We start from the raw sequence: 22,952 nt of genomic DNA on the forward strand, positions 1-22,952 counted from the left end.
TTTGGAATTTCGACCTGCGTATGCTTCCCTTTTGTATTGGCGTGAACTAATGTATGCGTATGCCTCCATGTATGTGATGAACACTGGACACCACATACTAACTTTATATGCTAGTGTGAAGCTCTTGCCATAGAGATTGTTGGTTCACAGGTAGTCGAAGGCTCTCTTTTATATAGCACAGACATAATCAGCATATTTTGGGGGGTGGCAATACCTGGAAACACAAAACAATTGGTTTTTTTTTAAGAGGTTCAAGTTTGTTTCCTAAGTCTTATGTTTTTGACAAAATGACGTGCGAAACGGGATCATGTTGTTTGAATATAAGCAAATGCTTAAAGCAGCCTGGGTAGGCAGCCAAAAACGAGCACTGACTGGCTCGTAAAACTGTAACTTAGTAAAAAGCGCATAAGACTTTAGCCCGATTTATTGTATGTTTATGAACTATTCTGGTCAAACGCAGCCAGGCGGTCAGCTTGCAGGCCGGTCTGGTCACATTCTTATCTTTGAGAAATATTACAATAACACGCGAAGTCCAGGCCAGCCAGCGTAGTAATGTGATGCTGTAGCTGCGATTGGTGCCCAAAAAGCGTGGCCAGTAAAAAAATATACAAAAAAAAAAAAAAACAAGAATAAAAATAGCTTTAGCCTGCTGGCCTCGGCCAGCCGGTACGAGCAGTAGTTGTTGTTGGTGTTATTTCAGAGCGGAATTCGAGCTTTCTGTTAATACTTTAATCGCGACTGCTGAGTATGTGGGCGCTGTGGTTACAAAGCCGCTATTAAGTCGAGACTTGGTGCGAATTTACAATTTCTATTGTGAATGCAAGTGTACATATGTGCTTGTTTTGCTCTTAAGGCTCTAACTTTGTTAGTTTATTTAGATTTGTTATATAAATATTAAAAATAATATGCTAAAAGAAGCGGATCAACGAAAAATAAAATAATATATGATTTAAGGCTAAATAGAACGCTGGAATAAATGTGCCAGTAGTTCTGCTTCGCTTAGATCCATCTTATACTTTTGGACAATGTCCTGCACCTTCAGACGGCGTCGCACATGAGGTGGTTGGTAGCTGCAAGCAATATAAAAATTAGACAAACTCTTAAAGATTATATAGAAAACTTACTTATCATTATCCAGACGCCTACGTCGCGATATATTAAGCGCCGTTTGACGTACCAAATTACCTACAACGCGCCGACTAAGTACCATGCCATCGACTAATGGCGTTGCAAAGCTCATCCGACCAGGTGGTCCTTGCAGTTTCACTCTCAGTAAACCAGACTGAAGAGAATGCAGAAAGATCACATGACAGTCGGCTGCTCTCGGCAACTGCATTGACTGGAGCTCTTCACCAGTGCGTGCGTAGGCCAGAAGATCTTCGACGGGAAAGTTCAAATAATCCTCGAAGCTCTCTAGCCAGACAAGGAAAATCTTTGCTGGCGCTTGGACGAGAAGGGCAGGCTTAGACACAGTACCTTTTCGTCGCGTGGGAGGTACTGGCTCCTTGTTTCTGTTATTTGCATCTAATTCTAAGCTGAGATTTCTCGGCTTGGATTTAAGAGAACCAGCATCGTCCCCACGTGTCCAGACATTGCTCATTGTGCTTTGATCACTGCAATTACTGGACAAGCTGCAGGCGTCCATTTCGCTATTGTAGCGAAGATTCCAAGCATTAGGCACTACAAAAGCAATCTCAGATGAGACATCCGCCCAGTAGAGCACATTCTGTGCACCATTATAATTAGATTCGCTGGACACGTTTGATTGGTGACGTTCCGTCTGTATCGATGTACCCTTTAGCGACCACGAATTATGTGCGAAACCCGTCCAACCTGAGTGCTCAGCCACCTGAACCGGCCACCCCAACGTCTGCAGCATATTGGCAAAGTGTGAGTCATACGAGTGATCCTCGGCCATGTTACCAATGATCTGTTGTGAAGTAGTTTGACCCGCCTGCAGATACACAACGAATGACGATAATGCAAAGATAAAACGTTAACAGAACTCATATAATCAATAAGTTCCCAACAAACAATTTGGATGCGGCTCAATTCGATCGCCAAAAACGCCTTAATGATTCTCACCTTTACATAGAAACAGTAAACAGTATCATGCGTGCGGGCGCTGAGCTTATCCAGCTTATCCAAATCCGTAGCAAAAGCAGTTGATTTTGTGTCAAGCACGATAAGGGGTCTTTGCGGCGGACCTAGTGACTCAACGGGGTTGTGCGGATCGCGGATCTCGAAGCTAAGAAATCCGAAATGAGAGAGAAACAAGCGAGCTGCATGAAACTCATGGCAGACCGTGGGCGGTACACATTCCTGAGCATGCGACAGACTATCGATGCTATTGTCCGATTCGGCCCAAGCCAACTTTTCGTGTATACTTTGATTTTCAAGCATTGCCTCCAGCTCACTTATGACGTTGGCGCCATACTGCTCACGTATCTGATCAATCGTTGGTATTGAGTAATCGGCCACACAGGGCTGAACTTTGTCAACGCCTTCGGGAAAGTTTTTTTGCTCGCATTCGGGACGTTGCGTGATATCGTTCATAGGAATGGGCCGGCCGGGATTGACGGCATGGTACTTTACACCCGACTTGCTGCGCGGCAGATGGCGCAGCTGCATTGTCCAAGCATGTCGGCCAAAGGGACCACGTATAAGAACTACGAGTGGATGGACTGAAGTTAATTAGGAAAATAGGTGGACAAACTTTACTTACGAGTGACAGTTGGTTGCGGGTCCTGATCATTACCCAAAGGCTCTTCCAGCAAAGCCAATATCGTCGAGTTTTCCGTGACGAAATATTTAAACTTCGAGATGGCTTGTTCTGCATTGCATACGCCGGCTAAACCGTCTCCAGTCGGGAGCGAATTGCAGTGCTTCATAAGAGCCAGCTCATCCAAGAGCGAAGATATAGATTCCGGTCCACACTCGCTTGGAAAGTAACCAACCTGTTCGAGTATGATGGTGAGAAGATTCTCTGCTGCATCGCGCACACGCATCGAGGCTGGTTTAAGTTCTTTTTCATCTTTAAACTTAGGTAGATCTCCATTTTTGCTCTGGCTTTTTGTGCCTGATATACCCAACTCGACCACCTCAAGCACCGTCTGCAAGCAGTCTTTATCCTGCAGGAGGTACGGATGCTGCATAAGCCAGGCTGCCGTGCACTGGAACGCCGCCACTATTGTGCTGTGCAGATCCTTACTGTGCGCCGGCGGAGGTCGTGAGCACTGATAGCAAATATAGTCGCATATCCACTTCACTGCGCGCTTGCACTCTAGAGCGTCTGTGGAGATTATCGTTATATTTTGACTAGGTTCGAATATTTTCACTAATGAATCTAAGATGTGTAAGTACAGGTGGTTTTGATTTGGTTATTTACATAGTTTCCGAAAGAAATTAAAACACGAACATACAAAAAGATATAAATATAATTATTAATTTTAACAATTACCGCCGCATGTGAGTGAATGAAATTGTGTTGAGGGTTGAAATTGTTAGAGTTTTTAAGGGTTTCAGTAAAGAAAAATAAAAAGAAAAGAAAAAGAGAGATGTACATGTTGTTAATAGCAATAAATTACCATTTGTTATTTTCCTGGCTGCAATTTTGTGTTTGTTAATAATTCAAAATAGGTGTTTATGTGTGGATTTTTAAACGAGGATCAAATAGGAAATAGAAAATTCACAGACAGATAAAGACATTAAAATATCGAAACAAATATTCCGAGCCCTCAATACAATACCTGTTTCGCGGATGTGGAGCCGCGCCAGACCTGACAGTAACTCTAGAGCTGCTAGTGAAACGTTCAAGTCGGTCTTCCACGAAGAGATTAACCGGTGACACACCAAATATGTGGCGCGTACAAACAAGGCATGTGCGTTGTCTGCAAAATTTAAAGGAACTCTCAATTATACAAAATTTTAAAGTGTATTCACTATAAAAAAGCAATCAACAAAATACAAAAATTAAAAACATGAGACGCAAACTTTACCATATGATGCAACGCTTTCAAACTCGTGCGTAAACTCCACCGATATATCATCGGATATGGTCAGGCTGGGATAATCGTGGGCCGAACCTGTATCACGCGAGCTCATTGCTGTGGTTTGTGCGCCAAAGCTGACCGTGCCGCTTGCTAGCGAAGCGGAACGGTCCGAGCACGCTGAGAACACAGCCACAACGATATCAGCAACAAAAACAAAATGCGAAATAAATTAAAATAGTTAAGTGAAAAATTAAACAAGCGTAGGTCAAAGACGCTTTTCAGAGTCTGCTTACCGGAACTTAGTAGGTTTTCTTCATGGTGCTGAACACCGGGGCCACTCAAATGATCTGTGCCGCCAAGCTCAGTGTCTTCAAAGGTCACTGCGTCCTGTACACAGAGCAAAAGTCCGCCTAATAACATATGCGTGTTTTGGGCGTCAGTTTCCACCTGCAGCGCGTTCATCAGAATGTTCATGAGTCGAGATTTGAGTTGTAAGAAGGTCAAACCCCTTGAGAAGATTAGGTAAAGGTTAGTTTTAAACACTCTGGCCTATGACTGGCTCGTTAGCTAAACTTACTTCTCGCCAGTGTCAGATGTCAAGTTTCGTATGGGCAGAGTATGATAATGCAGCGGAAGCACCATAATGGAGAGTAAAATGTTTATTGCCGATCGACGCAGCTCGGTCCGGTTGAATGTAATTGCTTGTGTCTTCAGCTTCAAGTCCTTATCTGGTAGTACGATTTCTAGCGCGGCTATAAAGCCAGGTAGTAGCACATTGATACCATCCAGGTCTAAGCGGAACAAATCTGCCGAATGGAGCAGAATGCTGGCCAATGTTTCATCGCACTCTTTGGACTCGGTTATCTTGAGGCATTGTTGCAGTGCCATATAAAAGCGCGCTAAATACACCGGCAGAATTTCCTCGCCCGTTTTTTTTGCGCAGAAAATCTTGCAGAGGGTACCAATTGCCTCGGCGCGTCCAGATTCATATTTATCAATGGTTAGCGTGGGCGGCAGCGATGTAGGATCATTAAGCGAATTGGGTTGGGACAACGATATCGAGCCCTTGCGATTCTCCATTATCATAGACGAAGGTCGCTTGCTAGCCTCGCATGCTTGTTCTGAAAACTCAGTTATTTTTTTCACGATAGCAACAGTAAGCGATCTTTCTGAGTACTCACTTTTACGATTCTGCAGCCAAGTGTCGCCGCCTATGTGCGCTGCCTCGAACAGCCACTCACCGAATAAGTGCAGAATGCTGTTGCACTTCGGTCGAGCTACAGACAGCGGCGGGCGTAGCTCGGTACCAATGGATGGCAGCGCTGCGGGTAAAAAGAATGGCGTGGGGAAACAATTGTTGAGAGAAGCGGCAAGTGTGTTTTCTTTTTCACAACACTCACAGTTGATGCTGCTGGATGAGGGTGGACCTGAGGTCGGCGTCGTGGGGGCGGCGTTCGCTGAGCTGCGTGTTAGGCTGATAAGCGCGGTTTTGCTTAAGCCTGTAAAGTGTGTGGGAAGGGAAAGCGTGTGAGAAATTAGTAGATGAGCTGGTCGAGGAGAGTTAAGCATACACATACATTCAAACGTGCAGCGTTGTGATTTAATTGTGGGCGTACATTATATAAGCTACGTAATATTATATGGGAGCGAATAATTAATGTTACGAACGTATATACTTACTATATATGCATTATGTGCGAGCGTAAAAAAAATAATAAAAAAAAAAAATTCAGGCAATATTATGGGCGTAGAAACCAAATGAAAACTGACGAATTGTCAAAAATGCAACATGTGCGGGCTTTCAAAAGCAAACTTCGTAGAACGTCAATCGTTCAATCGTCTTGCAAAAACACAAAGCTCAGTTAAAGTATACCATGCTTTAAATTAACAAAAGCAAAACAATACAACATGGGGTCTATTAACAAAATCGCACCCTTCTGCTGCGTAATGGACGGCGCCACACTGAAACTCTTCGCCAATCGTCGCTGCAAAGGTGGTGTTGGTGTCACACTGTTGCTGCCATTCGAGACTGTCAATGGCATTGCCTCAGACGCGCTGAATGAGATGCAGCCGACCACGCCAGCAGAATGGCTGCCGCCAGCACTTATGCTGCCCACTGGGCCTGGAGGAGCGATCTGGCAATAGTTGGTTGGAGAAGCGCTACAGTTGCTGCTTAGGCCATGCTGCCCCTGAGGCTGTGCCGCCTGCTGTTGCTGATGTTGGTGGTGGTGGTGATGATGCCCCATGATGGCGTTTAAGGCAGAGCTTGCCGAACTGCTGACAAAATTATCGCGAAGGAAACTACCAGCACCATGTAAATGCAAATGCGGATAGTGGTGATGATGATGCGGCTGATGGGACTGAGTTGCCCCTGATTGCTGTATGCTAATGTTTGAAACGCTGCTCGAGTGTATGAACTGTTGTAGCGTGGATGAGGTAGCCTCGTTTAAAGAGTGGCGTATCTCAAGCAGATTTGTGACGATGTTGTCCTGCTGGTTAGGCGGTGGCTGATAAATGCCTGTGTTGCGGGAGCGACCAAAAAGTGGGTTTAAAGATGATTATAGAAGCGAGAATTTTAGGGGAAGGTACTATGCTAACTATCACACGTAAGCTATAGAGGACAGCTCCACGTCATGTCTGAGAATCTCTTACCTAAGAAGGCATCTACTTGGCTGGAAATACCCCTGATTGCATTCAAAAAGATTTGTGGTAACATTTGAAGGCAAGGATGCTGATGTGTCTCAGCGCCTTTCTCGTGCGTTAGAGCCCATTGAACGAAGTGCGACGATTTACTGATAATGTGCGGCGAGCAGAACGCCGTGGGATTGCCAATCATGCGCAAAAACCGATACCAAGTTTGTGCTACACAATCGTTGGTCATGCCCGCGGGTATAAGCTGGCCATCCTCGTCGCCAACTAAAAAGAAAACCATAAATGTATTCAATTCATAACTATCTATAAAATCTGCTCCTACTTACCATTTTTAAGCTGCGTAAAATCCGGGCCGTAGCTAAACTCCAACAAGCGCGCGGTCAGGGCCAAATTCACACGGTTCCACTGATCAACAAGTGCAATTCGATGGCGCCACATGGCACACGACTCTTGCAAGGTTTTCCACAAGGAGGGCGATGGAAAACAGCGGACACATGCCAAAAGCCAAACCTCGAAAAGCACAGAGAGCACGCGTTCACAGAGTTGATCGCCAACGTCATCCTTGACAGTCGGTGGCGCCAGCAAAATCTCATTGATGGCCAACAAAAAGAGTAGTAGCGTGTCCCAGGTCTCTCGATCCATGTGCTGCGAAATTTGAGCTGTTTGCTGAAGGGTGCGCAACACGCGATGACATAACACCGCCTGACGCTTAATGGTATCAGAGCCTATAATAAATAAACATACACATTAGAGCGATGAGTATGGATGTTCAAATTTATCCAAGGAGCACCTACCAAGCTTCGTTTGGTATAAAAATGGCAAGACTTGAAATTTAGAATGCAATAATTACAAATCGCAGATAAATGTGACTATACGTGTTTAAGAATGCTATTTAAGAAGCGGCTAAACCTGAAATAACATTGAGCATCGTTCAGACTTACTTTCTCCCTGCCGCGGAACGAAGAGGTTGTGGAAATGATTAATTATCTGCCGCGCATAAAGATTCGCATCTTCACAAATGGGCTTGGGAACGCTGATTCGTGGCTGTGGGTGCAGCGCCGTCAACCATTCGCAGTAAACATTGACACAGTCTTTGATGGTCTCATGCTCCTGCAGCGGCAACGAAAGACCAAAACAAATGACGTCCATGCACCATCTGACCTGTTATGGGAGCGAGGATAGCTTGCAAATGTGGTGGAATTCAATTTTTAGTCAGACATACCTCCTCATCCTTCACCAAGTGGCTGGGTTCCGCGTTCTGTGTTATGCCTAAATTGGTACCAAGTTGTTTTACAACCGAAATAACCACTTCTCGACCCGCAGACGCTGGAAACTTATTTAGCACACTGAAACATTGCGCTCCACAACTGTTGGCAGTAATCTGCGTCGACAGCGATGCCCACTCAGAGTACATATTTTGTTGATTGCCACACGCAGAATTTTCACTTTTTTATACGGGTACTAAATTCAAGGTAGTAAAGTGTAGACATGCACTCTAGCATAATTCATTACAATTATAGCAATCTCTTTTTATAGACTATTTAATTTAGTGTAAATCAGAATATAATATATTGTTGGGAGTTGGCAGCAATTGTTGAGTTTCGCTGAATATTATGTTTGGTTTTTTTCTTCTTAGTAAACAAATAAGTGTTGATCAGCGACTAGTGGATAGTGTTGTAAAACACGCCGTGATACTAGAGATATTTTCGAGCATTTGAGTAGGAATTTAAAAATGACGCCTCTTAAGTTTTAAATAAGATAAATAATAGATTGTGGATTTATTTTTTAATGTACATAGGGCGTAAAAAATTTGTTAACAGGTAACCAAACAGAAAAACAACATTTTAGGATTGAAAGATTTTAATGTTTTCTACTTCAATAAGAGATAGCTTTCACGTTGCATCCCAAGATAAGCATATCCAGATCCAGATCCAGCTGTGGCTAATAATATTAAAACAATATGTACGTACTTCTCACACTGAATTTATTTCAGTAGCCAATGCTATGGACCACCGTTGGCCCAAAAACAAACAAAATACACATACATACATATATAAATTACTGCTAGAATATGTTCGTAACTACGACGGGCAATTCACCGTTGACTATGTATACTGAAACTGATTTTTGCTGCATATATGTGTGTATGTACGCTAGTTCTTGCATACATATACAAGTATTATTATGTATTATTATAACTGCCGTTAAAATTGTTCTAACGCGCATGCCTGGATGCACGGCCATCTAATCCTGTTTCTTTTGTGCGGCTGTCTTTTTGGTCGGCGTGGAATCTGCCGTCGTTTTAGTGCCTGTGGCTGGGACACTGTCTGCACTGGGCGATGCTTCTATAGCGCCTGCCGGATGAGTGGCGCTGGCGTCACCTTCAAGGCGCTTGGTGGCAGCCTGCTCCTCCATTTCGCCAGAGAAGCCATACTCATTGACGCGCTTCAGGTCGACGCGGTACTGCCAGCGTTGATAAAGGAATACGAAAAAGATAATGTCATCTCGGAAGCAGCCGATGCGGTACATGGTGGGCATTTTTATGACAAATGCGAATATGTCATCAATGAATGTGTTTAGGAATTTGTAGGTCATCATTCGCCACGGCAAATGGGCAACTGATTTTAGCTTGTAGTTAATGAACAGCTGTGGTGTCATCAGAATAAATCCGAAGGTCAACAGGTAGCTGTAAAGCATGTTCAACACAAAGGAGTACCAGCCCTTGTGCTCATTGTAGATCAGGGAATAGATAAAGTAGCCCACAAGCAATGGGAAACATGCCCAGCCCAGGTACTTAAATGCCAATCTGTCGTACTCTTTGGTGGAGCTCTCCGAGTACGAGCCCTTATCCTTGAAACTGATGCGCGGAAAGATGCCTAGCAGTTTTTGCTGGTTGTTGTAGTTAACATCGACAACTTTATGTATTTTCCATACCTCAATGCCGAGACCCACAAAGCAAGAGATGCGTATCATGAAGTTTGTTTCGTTATCCAGCACATACAGCAAAATGATGAGCGATTGAAACACGCCGAAAAACACTGATCGCACTGACAGTCCCTCGAGTGACTGTCGATTGTTCCAGAACTGTATGTCATTCTTGAAAGCCAGCAGCTCGAACACAGAATGGAGTATGGAAACGGCCACTGTGATTCCGAGCAGGTAAATGTTTGTGTCCAGAAGAGTTTCCTTCAGCGAGTCTTGGTCCTCGTCTGACTCCTCAGCCGCACCGGCTGCCATTATTTCACCCAGCACATTGCCAGCCCACTTACTTTTCATTTGCTTGGCGGCATACAGCTGCCACTTAAACATGCCTAAGGGCTGAAAGGTCAAATGTAGATCCAACTCTGGCGTTGACTCGTTGATGGGAAAGTATTCGCGCTGCAGGTTCCAATAGTCGTTGACGAACACAATCGGCAAATACGTTTTACCGCCATCCACAAACTTGACATATTCATCGAGCGGCGAGGGCACGCTACCTTGCGCCCAATTTGTCTGATCCACCACAAGATTAACGGTCAAGTTTGGATGCCAGTGCGACACGATCTGATCCTTGAGATTGGCGTGTTTCAGCTCGTGCTCCAGCTTTTCCTTCTCGCTGGCCAATAGGTTGTAGTTGCGATTCACACGCAGCTTCTTAAACTTATTAAGCTGGTGCTGCTGATGGCCCATATGACCATGTCTTGAGTATTTAGGCGATTGAGGATCTGGGCTTTCGCCAGCGCGCGTTACAAATGCGTGCAGAAACACACTGCCGTTGTTCAGCAGATGGGGGCTGGCTTTTATCTTGAGGTTGTGTGTGTAAATTCCATCACCTGTAGGTCCCGAGATCCAATCACCGTAGGTTAGATCCTCTTGCAACCATAGAAGATTGGCCTTTTGTTGGAAGTTCACCACGTCCGGCTGCTCCGAGAGCCAAACATGCAAATCAAAATCTGTGCCATTCTCGAAATAGTTCCATGCGGTTATTTTGGGACCAGCATTGGCGACTGACTGCTCTTGATTAGTGTTCGACTGTGGCCGCCGGAAGAAGGAACTTACAAAGTAAATTATAAGCGCCCGCAGAATAAGTGATTTCGTCATTGCGAAAAAAGACTCCGCTCGTGATGGCTGCTGCTGCTGCTGTTGGCCCTCGGCACCAGCCACCTACATTTTGGAATTGATGATATACAGAGTAAAGAATTCAATTATATTTAACATATATTTCACATACCGGCGCAGCTCCTTCCGCCGGCAAAAGGCCATCGTTGTTCGACATGTCGTGTACGTGTACTTAACGGAATAAACACACGTTTTTTTTACACAACTTTTCCGTGGTTGCCTAGATTTTGTTGAATTGAAAATGTTATTTAACATAACAGCCACAATAAACGAATAAAAGCCGAGCTGTAAATAACAGACAGAAAATAATTATTGCCTGGAATCTGTTATTTAACATAACAGAGGCTATACTATTACTGTTGCTGTTAAGGCCAGAAGAGTATCGAATGTGTTTATTTTACAGATTCAAAACTGATAAGCAACAGCGTTTAATGATTATCGAAACACTGGATATAAAATAATTAGAATAAAGAACATTTAGAATGTTGTCTGAGTATAGAGAGAAGCTTAAAATACAACACATAAGCAATAAATGTTTTATTGTTGGATTGCCAAGTGACAAATTACATGTTGTCCATAAATATATATCGATAGCTCTGCGACGGGCATCTAAAAGCTGTCTGATGCAAAAGCGCGACAGTGTTGTTCCATTTGCACAATTTTAATAACATATGCGCATGTTGTGTACACACTCTTTTCTTTTGTGAGTTAGCATTTGGTTGCACGTTTCTCTCGGTAAGTTGCTAAAAAAACTTAAAAGAAATAATAAAAAGTGCGGCGTTACCTTTGGCTGTGGTCCTGTAGTCTTATAAAAGTTAGATTGCATCGTTATTCTCTGTGTTCATCGTCGGATGGACACAAAAAATACGCACACCAGTCGCCTCTTGTTACCATGTCGAACCTAACCTCTTGCCAGCCATGAGACAACGTCGCACAATAAGCTGGAGCAATACAAATTTGAGGCATACGAGTGAATTTTCAATAATTTCTAATGGTTTTGATTGAAATACATCTTGCGCTTGCAGCAACGCTTGGAAAATGCAAATCTTTGTGAAAACCCTCACCGGCAAGACCATCACCTTGGAGGTCGAGCCCTCTGACACCATCGAGAATGTCAAGGCTAAAATCCAAGACAAAGAAGGTATTCCACCAGATCAGCAGCGTCTGATCTTTGCCGGCAAGCAGCTGGAGGATGGCCGCACCCTTTCGGACTACAACATTCAAAAGGAGTCGACTTTGCACTTGGTGCTGCGTCTGCGTGGTGGTATTATTGAGCCTTCGCTTCGCATTCTCGCCCAGAAGTACAACTGCGACAAAATGATTTGCCGCAAGTGCTATGCTCGTCTGCACCCACGTGCCACCAACTGCCGCAAGAAGAAGTGCGGACACACCAACAACTTGCGCCCCAAGAAGAAGTTGAAGTAGACACTTCCTTCTCCGATGCGAAAAAAGCTGCTGTGCGCTTTCGAAAAAAAGCTGTTTAGTAAATATAAATTTGTAATATAATCAAATGCGATTAAGAGCGAAATGTATTTACTTGCTATAAGACGCACCGTACATGCCCATGTGTCTGTTTTGTTGTGATGTTGAGAGGCCGGGACCAGGAACTGAATTTGGGATTGTGATAAAGAAAATAACAGTGTCTTGTAACTAAAATCAATGTATAATGTTCCTGCTAGTTGAAACTGGCTATCAAAAAGGCTTCTAGGCTTGGACTGTATCTACTTTCAACATGGAAACATCTTTTTGGATCCATAAGTACCTTAAGATACTTTGCAGTTTCTCAGTTGGTAACTGATATGGAACAAGTCGACTATTGCCTAGAAGTTATGGTAAGTTGTAAGTTCATAATAAAACGCCGCCAATTAAGTTAGCGTTAGTTTAATTAGAATGAGTAGACCTTAGAGGGTGGCATCTCCAAACTTAAGTATTTATTCTTGGTTAAATCAACTTCTTAGTTAAATTAACTATTAATATTCACCATGTCTGGATTGTTTAAAATCCCATAAATTATATATATTCTTGATCAGTATCAACAGCCGAGTCGATATAGCCATGTCCGTCTGTTTCTATGCGAAGTCACCCAGCTTTAACGCTATTGTCATAAAACTGCAGTAATGACTCTTTCTGCTGCACTCAGTACATATGTCGGATTCTGCTGTTTCGGACCGCTATATCATATAGCTGCAATAGGAACGATCGGTCGAAAAGTAGCTTCTTGTATGAAAAACTTTTTTGTTTAACAAGATATCTTGACCAAACTCGACATATATTTCGATATAAAGTGTGAACGTGTGATTTTATGAATGTATCCACACACATATATGTATTATGTATGCATGTGTATAAGGCATTTGTATTTTATTTGGAGGAAATCTTTTCGCGCAGATCGCTCATATGCATTATGATTTCACCCAAGCACAAATGTGTTGCGTTAGAAACTCAGTGTTTATTTGTGGTTCCTCAATAATTTTAGTATTCAAAGAAATTAATTTTTAACGGCAACAATATGCTATTGGTCAACTGTGGCTGCTGCCTGTGTTGTATTTTTGGCGTGCTGGCGTCTCATTCAAAATACATTAATAGGTATTTTCCTCGGGGTCAACAAAAACGTAAAGGGAAAAAAATGTTTTAAAAATGTACATGGTACATATTTGTTTTTCATTTTTGTTGTTTCGCGGACTACTTTTCGCTTCTGCACAGCTACCCCCAACAAAAGAAAAAAATAAATAAATAAAAAAAGGGTGCAGAGCTTGAAAGGCATTTTCAACCATCTTAATTTTGGGTGTCCATTTAACGCGATTTTGGGAACTTTTTAATTCTTGCATCGCACGTACTAGGCGTCGTCGCCGACTTCACTTTGTCTCTTAAGTTTGTCTTTGCGTTTTTTATGCTTTGGACGAAGTTTACATAACAGCTGTGACCAGAATAATTAACAATGCTCGTTGCCAAGTGACCCAAATGTTATGACCCCCAGGAGCAGGACGCGAGTAACACAAGGGGAAGCATGCAGATGCGCCTCTTGGCGTTAACTTGTGGGCGGCCCAAGTACATTAATATTGCAGAGCGTATCCCAGCGCGGCTGCCAGCCTCCCCATATTGTCCTTCATACGCATTAAAGAGCTTGTACATATATATACATAGGCACTGATAGGACTTACCTGCGCTACTTGTTTCATATTCATATGCGACTACCGAAGAAGTCCTACTTTTCTTCGTTTGCAGATAATTGCATTGCAGCTACAAGTCTGGGCTAAGGAGGCGGTTCAATGGAGTTGGGACAGCTTTGAGGCCCAAAAGTCAATCCAGCCCCACGTGCTCTTCAACGTGAGCTTTCAGCTGCTAACATTGAGTTTTATCGGAGATACGCACATACATACTACGGCACACAGATGCGTATGTACGTCAGAAGACGAAAGAAAAAAGCGAAGAAGATAGACATAAATGGGGGGCGTTAGCTCAGTTGCTACAAAAAAAGAAGCTGACAAAGATAAGACGTAGGGCGAACGTTTATAAATTGGTCGCTAGTGTGGGATCACATGGATAATAATGGAATGGAATCGTCGGTAGTGGGATGGTTGCTTTCTAGCGGCAATCAGCGTAGCCACCAATTTAGATGTCAGGAATTTAGGCGGCGTATAAGAAATGTATATAAATATTTTCAAAGGAACAGCACGCAGCACACGGCTTCCATTCGATACAAATGTGTTTTGTGAGGAAGCTCATGTAATTTAATATGCATAAATCGATACTTTTGCTGCGTACTCCGAGGCTGCCTTTACATTTACATCTACATACCACCCGCACGTCACACCCCCTTCCACGTATCCGCGCATTGGCGTGCTTCTGTTGTATTGTGCTGTTTGTATTCTATTTTGAGCGCAAAATTGTTATTTGTTTTTATATATGCCCTTTACAAGTGCGTGTGTATCCTTGCAATACACACAGCTACATATATATATATATATGTATACACCTATATATGTATATGCGGACCACACAAATGTATCTGTATCTGCGAGTGGAATACAATTGTCTGCGCCTTCTTTAGGGTTTGCATATCTACAAGTTATGTTTTGTCATACAGTTAACATTTTCCGCAGATAAGCACTTCTGGCACAAGGCGCTTTGTTGTATTGCAAATAATTTGAAAAGCCATTTTATTCAATTTCCATCGTACTTGGGAGCTTTGAGCGAAGGATACGAACTTAAACTAGCATGTAAATAAGCATTTTACAATAAGCTAAGCGGAAGCACTAAAACTAGACCGTCAGGCAGACGGGCAAACGGATAATCGCACAAGCAGCCAGCCCATTGGAAGGCATATTGATTTCCTTGATAAATACTTAATAAAAATCCACTTAAGTACTGGGCCTTAAGAGAGCCGTTTCACGAATCTATTGGCCCAATACAGAAAAGATTTATGACGAGTTTTTCCAACTGTCTTTTCGAGGCTCTAAACTAGAGAGAAACAGGATTAGATTCGACTTGTCGTGTGCCAATTTTAGCTATCAATAGCTTCCAATCAGCAATTGTATTCTACTTCCTCACTATTTTTTTTGAGTTCGGCTCACATTAAAGATTGATTAAATTTCGTGCTTTTTGAGTTATTCGCAAGCAATTATGGAAGTAGATTATTAACCAATTCACTTGAAAAACATAACCAAAGCATTTAATTTTGGCTCTGAGCAGGAATTGAACAAAATATAAGCTCACAAATAGATAGACTCGATGCATCTTTTATAGACAATTTTGGGCACTTAACACAAATTTGAATTAATAACAATGCAAACGACTTATTGGATGGAATGCACCGGAGCTGATGCTTCTGGGCACTTAGAAGATTTTCGGGTCATATATTGCTATGTTATATGCATAGCGCACACAAAATTGAAGGTATGTGCAAACTTGGTCAAAGTTTGGTGTTTCTAAAAATATTGACACGCAAAGTTTGTGCAATCACCAAACAAATTAGTTCATCAATTTTACAAAGCAACAAAAAAAGATCTTTTATAAAGTTTTCTACCGATCGGGCCCAGCCCTGTCGCGAAAATACGGAGTAGGCGAGCCGAACAAATTACACAGGCCATCTTTGCTCATGCCCGAGACACAGGCAGATGTTGGCCCATTGGCGACTAGGCCATTGTTGCTTGACACACGCACCAAGATTCAAATTTCTCCCCGAACACACTGGCATTTTGTACTTGGGCTAAAACACAAAAAAGCCAGCTGAACAAAAGTTGGCAACAAATTGCTTATGTTCTGACATAGACCCACACAGACACCCTAACAAATACACACAAATACACATAAAGAAAGCGAACAATATTCGTAGGCACTCCGAGTCCAGACATGCGCTGCAACTTGTTAATTTTGACCAGCTGTCCCTGCAGTAAACCAGCTATGCCGAGGTCGACGTCGACGTGGACGTCGAGGACGAGGACGAGGGCAAGTGTGACGACCAAGTTGTCGGTTGGTCGGTTGAACGGTTGGCTGCTCCTTTCCCTGTCTTACAAATGTACCTCTTCTGAGGCTAGACCCAGTTTCGAAGGATGCTGCTGGAACTTTAAATTGGCGCTTGGCAGGAAAAAAAATGCTACTTCTGCATAAATAAAATGCCAGAGATAGATAGATTGGCTGCCAGATGACCTGCCACGGCACTTGACTAAAAGCACGACAACAAATTACGATTGGGAGAGTAGCACTTGATTTTAGATTACGAGTGGATTGCAATGATATTCTGCCTGGCTTGTTTTATTTCAACAGGCCTTAGTAGCACCTTTGACCTTGTTGCACTTAATACTTATGTATGCACCCCTTAGTCCTTCCCACTACATACATATGACAAATATATAGAGGCATGCTTAAATATATGGCATGAATTTCGATTGCCGTCCAAAGCGAAGTTTACAGTTGATGAGGCCTTCTTTCGGGCTATTAAAAGTGCATACCGAATTTACATTTTATTTCGTTTACTCCGTTCTTGATGCTTTCAGTCTAAACAAATTTGGGCCCTTAAATAAAACAACACAAAAGTGAAACGGAAACAGGCTCCAATTCATGTTGGGGGCCACCCCACCCTTGATATTTCCTTAGCCTTTCAGCGAATGAAAAGTTCATTTAGGGGTTTGTTTTGTTTTGTTTTACTCGGATTGCTCGGGTGGCATCTTTTGACAGTACGTTTCGTAACCTGTAACATGCCTTGCATGTTCAATTGTGCTGCCAGCCTGAACTAAAGTGAAGTGAAGGGTATAAGCATGCGATACACATGTCTGCATGCACGTGTGTGCTGTGTCGGTATGTGTGTGTCTGTGTGTGTGTTCTCTCTGTGTGTTTCTGTGTGTGTCTCTGTGTGTGTCTGTGTGTGTGTCTGTGTGTGTGTGTCTCTGTGTGTGTCTGTGTGTGTGTGTGTCTTTGTGTGTTTGTGTGTGTGCGTGTATGCAGAGTTCGATTTTCACTAGTTGACAGCACTTATTTGCAAATTATTTGTGTTCGACCCGTACAACACTTCGTATGCATGACATTTAACTCGTTCCTACATATGTTTAAACGAGTTTATTCTTAATGGAGTGCACGTCTTTTCATTTAATTCGTGATTTCGGTACTTTAATCAAGTACCCATACGAGAACAGTACATCCTTGTTGTCATCCGTCTTTTGGGTCATTAATTTTGACCCGTGATTCTAGCCAGATTTTAGCTCCTAAGGCATCCCGATTGATACCCAAAAATAGCCAATGCCAAAAATCACGTTAGGCATTATTAATACAAATATAAGCGGAGATGACTTTCCTATCCCGATGTTGGTGCCACCTTCCACCTTCTGCAGGTTGCATCCCACTTTGACTCGTTTCGAAAGCTAGTTTATCAGCAAGCCAGAAAGCAAGCTTTGCAAAGTACAAGCATTCCCTTGTGTCTGGCTTATGCTTGAATGTCCAAAACACACACAAAACTCTCGATTAGAAGTTTTAGTCGAACAATGTTACTTTGCGGCACTGGAGGATAGCGAGCGGTCGAAAACTTTGGCAATTCTTATGCATTTCTGATTAATGTCCACAGTAGAAATGCAAACATTTGCACAAAGTTTCGTTCAACGCAAAAAATGTCAACTCTTAGCACTTTCCCATGACAGTTACATTTGCAGCAATCCCATCCCGGCCATGGCCAAGTCGATCGTTGTATGTGTTAGCTGATTACTTTGTCTTGAGCGTATGCTCAGCTTCTCAGCATGGTAGTTGTACAGGAGCAAACGTTTGAATAATGCGTCGATTTGTACGTCGAAAATAGTCAACACTTATTTCGGAAATAAATTTAACAATTGCATAAATAAATTTATTAGGCATTGCAAAACAAGTTCATAATTTGATTGTTTATTTTTATACCCTGAACCCATTAAAAATGGGTATAAGGGTAGATTGTATTTGTGCGAAATCAAAATGTATGTAACACGCAGAAGGAAGCATCTCCGACCCCATAAAGTATATATATTCTTGATCAGCATCAACAGCCGAGTTGATCTAGCCATGTCCGTCTGTCTGTCCGTCCGTCCGTCCGACCGTCCGTATGTATGAACGCAAGCATCTCAGAACCTATAAGAGCTAGAGACTTGAAATTTGTAGGATGTAGGTGCTCCTAGTTCTCGCGCAGATCGAGTTTATTTCCGATAATCGATAATTTACTGCGTTTCCAAGCAATCGATAAAAATCGATATCGATATCCTGTTTTTTGGGCAATTTTGGTAAATAATAAAAGCTAGAGTCACCGAACTTGACATATAGCTTTTAAAATAGAATATATATATGCATTTGATGTTGGAAGAAGAGGGTTCAGGGAATCACCTAATCGGGAGCTCCCGACTAGAACCTCTTACTTGTTTTTTTAATTTATTTGGTGAGGTTTCAGGATATTTCCTAGTCGGGAGCTCCCGACTAGAACCTCTTACTTGTTTCTCTTTATTTTATTAAAACGCCAAGGAACAGACGGGTGCTAGGTCTAAGCGTCAGTTTTTACACAATAAATATTGATTGAAAGTTTGGTGCGCGTGTGGTCTGTAGTGCTCCATTTTTCCCAAAGTTAAATATCCAATCCTTCGAAAATGCCAGGGCTTAAAGACGAAAGGGCTATTAAAATTCTGTATACTGGTTAATGGAGAAACAAATAACAGTGGACATTAAAGCTTACTTTGGAATAGAAACAATAAATCCTATTTTTGAGAATTTTTTTTTTTAATTTGATCAAAATTGATCATTCCATCATCAAACAATAAATATGCTTAAAATGTTGCAGTTTAAGTTGGCGCTTCACACTTGTAGGCAATTTATATTTATATTAGTAAGTACGAAAATGTGTAGGGATGATTTAGACCATAATAAAGGTTATCTTCTTGTCGATCACTCTCGTGTGTTAAGAGGGTAGACTTGAGCATACCATGGAATTGGCTATCGGCTGCCTGATTGACTATTCGTGGAAACCAAAACAAGGTCAACTTGCCTTTAATCCAATTGTTAAAATTAAAGGTGTGGCCAAAGGCTGTGGATTAAACGTGACCCTATTTCGTCTTCATTCTAGGGCAAAATTGTTTACACTTCTCTTGTTGGCCGGCTTTATTGCATATTTTGTGGCAATAGCCAGTTGAATATTGTTGAAAAAAACTATAGTATTTCCGTGAACTATGCGCTTTAGTTGTTGTGGCAAGCGTTAAAAATTATAAAAGTAATTTAGAGCAATGTTACAAAGCAGTCTGTAAAGAGCAGACAAAAGAGACAAAACTCCGCAACAGAAATTTTCGGACAGGGTCTGCTGCAAGATTGCAACTGGATTTGTGACTATCTTTGCGTAGGACCTATCTAAAAGGTGGACAGCAGCTTTTGCGAATGAGCTCGTAAAAAAACACATTTAATGTGTTTTTGATGACGTGCCAAGGTGCCCATGTGAGCTCTAAGCTAACCCAGATTCAACATTACCTTTACTCTGGTCTGCATCCGGGTCACTAAGGACGGCGGTTAGCCATGGTGCAAGTGGTTCTGTTACCAGGACAACGGCAGGACAGCCGTTTTTTTAAAGTTCAATTTTGTGTTTTTCTCTTTGTGTGTGGAGCGACTGCCAATAGCTTCCTTAGTGTTAACAATGCTCGTTTGCTTGCGCACAACAATGGGCCAGAAACCCGCACTCAGCAGTCCGGAAGTGCGTGCATAACATGTCATAGCACTTACTAGCATAGTTTATGGATGTGTCCACTGCAAGTACTGTCCAGGGATGGGAACCGGCAAATACTTATAATCGTAGACTGGCTGGCTTGAAAAATTTGAAAAATTCAAATCTCGAAAGGTCTTTAAGTGCAGATTGGCTACGTGTTCTGAAATTTTAATGAGCGCCTCACGCGCTCATCCGTTACGTTACGTTGTGAAGAGGCATTGCTATTGCCGAGCACTTAGGCCCTTGCACGTACATGGGGCCGAATTCATATATGTGTCTACATGTCGGGCATAAAGTTCGTTAGAATGCTAAATAGGTATGTGGCTTTTGACAGTTATCGCTCAAGGATACAGACACCATATCGCAGCCATGTTGGGTGCTACATGTTGGATTTTAGATGGATATGTATGCATTGACAAATTATGTCAATTCAATTGGAAAGTAGTCTGAGAACTTTGTCCACACTAAACGGAATATACGAGTCTGACTAACTAATATAAAATGCAAGCATCACCTGAGCTGCCCCTTAACAAAGCTCGAAAAAGTTGGGCCCTATTTTAGCGCTTAACGCTTATGCCCACCTGAAGTCAGGGTTCTGTCGTCTGTAATGGCTGATTGTCAAAAAACTAAAGCAAAGTTTCGTCAACCGGAAATTAATTGCCCTGACCGCAATTTCCAATGTCATTAAAGACAAGTCAGCAAACTTCAAAGCCGCGCAAGCAGAAGAGGACGAAAAACCATAACAAAAGAAATACCTCAAATAAAAGGCACACAAGAAATGTCTTAAAGTAGTAAGCAAAGAACAGGGACAATCACAACGAGCAATAGTCAAACAACCAAAATTTGGACAAGTAGATAAGCGCCTAAAAAACTTTCGGGTGGCGTGCGGCAAGCGCCGGACAGCTGAGGATGTCGTCGTCAACGGCGACAACAAAATGTGCTGCTAAGTATATTAACTCAGAAATGCACAAGAGCTAAACATAAAGTAGCCGGCCATCTGAGCGGGCAAGACGAGGCAACTCGCAAGAAGCTGATGCCGCAACCGCGCAGCAACAAGATAAAATATAGAAGACTGAAACATGTAAATGACTGCACACTGTCGGCGCCCCTTATAAAGCAACTAAGGGGGGGCGACGACGAGACGCTGTAGAACAAAAGGTATTTGGAAGGACATTGTGCCAGGCACTATGACGACAGTCGAGGCAGTCGAGCCAGCGCTGGCAAACATGCCATGGCTGGCATTTACACAGCCGAGTAATAAAACCCAAAAGCTATGCAAACATTATTATGCTCGGTTCGGTCCCAGAGCTATCACGTCCAGTTGGGACCAGCTCAGGCCGGTTGCGATGGTTATGTAGAGTTTACAAGACGGCCACGTGGAGTCGTTGACCGCTTCTGGTTTTGAGTTCGGCCTGATGTATAACAAAGTCCATAGAACTGCCTTTAATACCGCTGACTTCAACGTATCTGAGATGCTGTGGACATTTGAATATAAATTTCTTATTTTCACTATTTCTTGAGCTCCCTTTAATGTCGCATTTCATAGATTTCTTAGGTAGTCTGAATAGGACAGGTTTTTGATACCCTGAACCCATTAAAAATGGGTAAGTGGGGTATAATGTGTTTGACATATGCATGTAACAGGCAGATGGCAGCATCTTCAACCCCATAAATTATATGTATTCTTAATCAACATCAATAGCCGAGTCGTCTATCATAGCTAGAGAAATTTGAAAACTAGGCCCCCTAGCCATGCGCAGTGCGAGTTTGTTAGCGATAATCGATAACATACTCCGTTTTCAAGCGATAAAAATCGATATCAAAATATTGTTTTATTATTATTATAACTATAATACATTCATATAATAAATAATACTATAGTTAATTCCAAAAAGAGTACAAGTGTCCAGGCCTTCAGCTATCCAGTTTTTTGAGCAAATCCCTAGGTTTTTATTAAAATAATGACATTCGAGTAAGCTTTCCCAAGCCAAATGTTTACATGATGGATGGATATGTGGTCTTATATTCACGCAAGGAGATAAAATGTAAGACGAGGTCGCTTAGTTGATTTTTTTGCTGGTTTGGCTGCAATCGTGCAATTTTAGGGCCAATTCAATTGAAACAATGTTTTTCATTTCCGTTTCCGTTGCCGCTTGCGTTATTTTTTTTATAGCTAGCTGGTTTGAACTGTGTAAGTATATATCTATTTTCTTCTTTTAGTGCAGTCAGGGAAAGATGCTAGACAACGTAAGTTATTCCCCCTCTTCTCTATTTCAGTCTCTCTTTTTCTCTTTCTCATACACACAAACTTACTTTAGTTATTACCTAGCTTAGCAAATGCACTTATACGTTCGATTGCGAAGCCGCAGACACATAGAAATGCACACATAAGTCAAACCTAATGCACAAAAAGAAAATTTTATTAAATTTGAAAATAAAGCGGGTTAAATGTTTACTCAACGGTTTTAGGGTTTGTCTTCTCTCAGTTTAATTTCAGTTTTTATCCATTGAGTAATAAATTTAATTGGCACTAAGTGGAGTATGGTAAAACTGAACAGCACAGGCATAGAATATCAGTACATGCTGACCTACTTTTACACATTTTGGGTTCCAAGTGTCGCAATTCAATGTAAACAAAGCCCACAAACCTGACCTGACCGACTTATTTTCTTGCATGAGTAGCCAATTTGTGAATACTGAAGGCCTTTGGGTGTGTCTATGGATACTTTTAAATTTTTCGATTTTATTTTATTTGCTTTTAACCAATACCAACTGTTGTTACTTTTACCAAGTTTGGAGCATAACGTTTTTGATTAGGAAAATTAAATTGCTCGGGGTATGATCGCCAATCAATACGCGAGCTCTGGAGAGGATAAAGCAAACATAAATAGGCACAAACAGATGCAGCCGACCGTGACTGCGCCGATAAGTCCACAAAATAGTAATTACTAGGAATTCGGTACTTTTCTCTCTCACTTATTGGTAAATATTATTATCAATCTTTAACCCAAACTAAA

At 42.1% G+C, this 22,952-nt stretch overlaps 3 protein-coding genes across 12 annotated transcripts; 1 reads left to right on the forward strand and 2 right to left on the reverse strand.

Annotated features, from left to right (window-relative positions):
* Window positions 1-707: 707 nt before the first annotated feature.
* Window positions 708-8,284, reverse strand: LOC6635661 (ral GTPase-activating protein subunit beta). Of its 10 annotated transcripts, none has more exons than XM_032438767.2 (17): window positions 7,867-8,284; window positions 7,586-7,805; window positions 7,439-7,468; window positions 6,971-7,369; window positions 6,645-6,908; window positions 5,926-6,510; window positions 5,393-5,491; window positions 5,174-5,314; window positions 4,570-5,113; window positions 4,286-4,500; window positions 3,999-4,169; window positions 3,750-3,890; window positions 3,588-3,605; window positions 2,726-3,292; window positions 2,086-2,669; window positions 1,125-1,954; window positions 708-1,070 (listed from the first exon to the last, which is right to left on the reverse strand). In XM_032438767.2, the coding sequence occupies exons 1-17, from the start codon at window positions 8,056-8,058 to the stop codon at window positions 956-958; spliced, it is 5,115 nt and encodes a 1,704-aa protein (XP_032294658.1). In that variant the 5' UTR covers window positions 8,059-8,284; the 3' UTR covers window positions 708-955. The 10 variants fall into 10 exon arrangements, with proteins under 10 accessions (XP_032294658.1, XP_032294655.1, XP_015024443.1 ...); XM_032438764.2 differs by having other exon boundaries at window positions 2,726-3,346; XM_015168957.3 differs by lacking the exon at window positions 7,439-7,468.
* Window positions 8,285-8,611: 327 nt separating this feature from the next.
* Window positions 8,612-11,012, reverse strand: LOC6635662 (putative lipid scramblase CLPTM1). The gene is made up of 2 exons (XM_002059094.4): window positions 10,855-11,012; window positions 8,612-10,787 (listed from the first exon to the last, which is right to left on the reverse strand). The coding sequence occupies exons 1-2, from the start codon at window positions 10,897-10,899 to the stop codon at window positions 8,889-8,891; spliced, it is 1,944 nt and encodes a 647-aa protein (XP_002059130.1). The 5' UTR covers window positions 10,900-11,012; the 3' UTR covers window positions 8,612-8,888.
* A 309-nt stretch (window positions 11,013-11,321) lies between these two features.
* RpL40 (ribosomal protein L40) lies at window positions 11,322-12,299 on the forward strand. Its single transcript, XM_002059095.4, has 2 exons — window positions 11,322-11,477; window positions 11,768-12,299. Exon 2 carries the CDS (start codon window positions 11,781-11,783, stop codon window positions 12,165-12,167), a length of 387 nt encoding a protein of 128 aa, XP_002059131.1. The 5' UTR covers window positions 11,322-11,477; window positions 11,768-11,780; the 3' UTR covers window positions 12,168-12,299.
* Window positions 12,300-22,952: the final 10,653 nt, after the last annotated feature.

This window comes from Drosophila virilis, chromosome 4, assembly GCF_030788295.1.
Source record: "Drosophila virilis strain 15010-1051.87 chromosome 4, Dvir_AGI_RSII-ME, whole genome shotgun sequence".
In the NCBI taxonomy this organism is placed as follows: Eukaryota; Metazoa; Arthropoda; class Insecta; order Diptera; family Drosophilidae; genus Drosophila; species Drosophila virilis.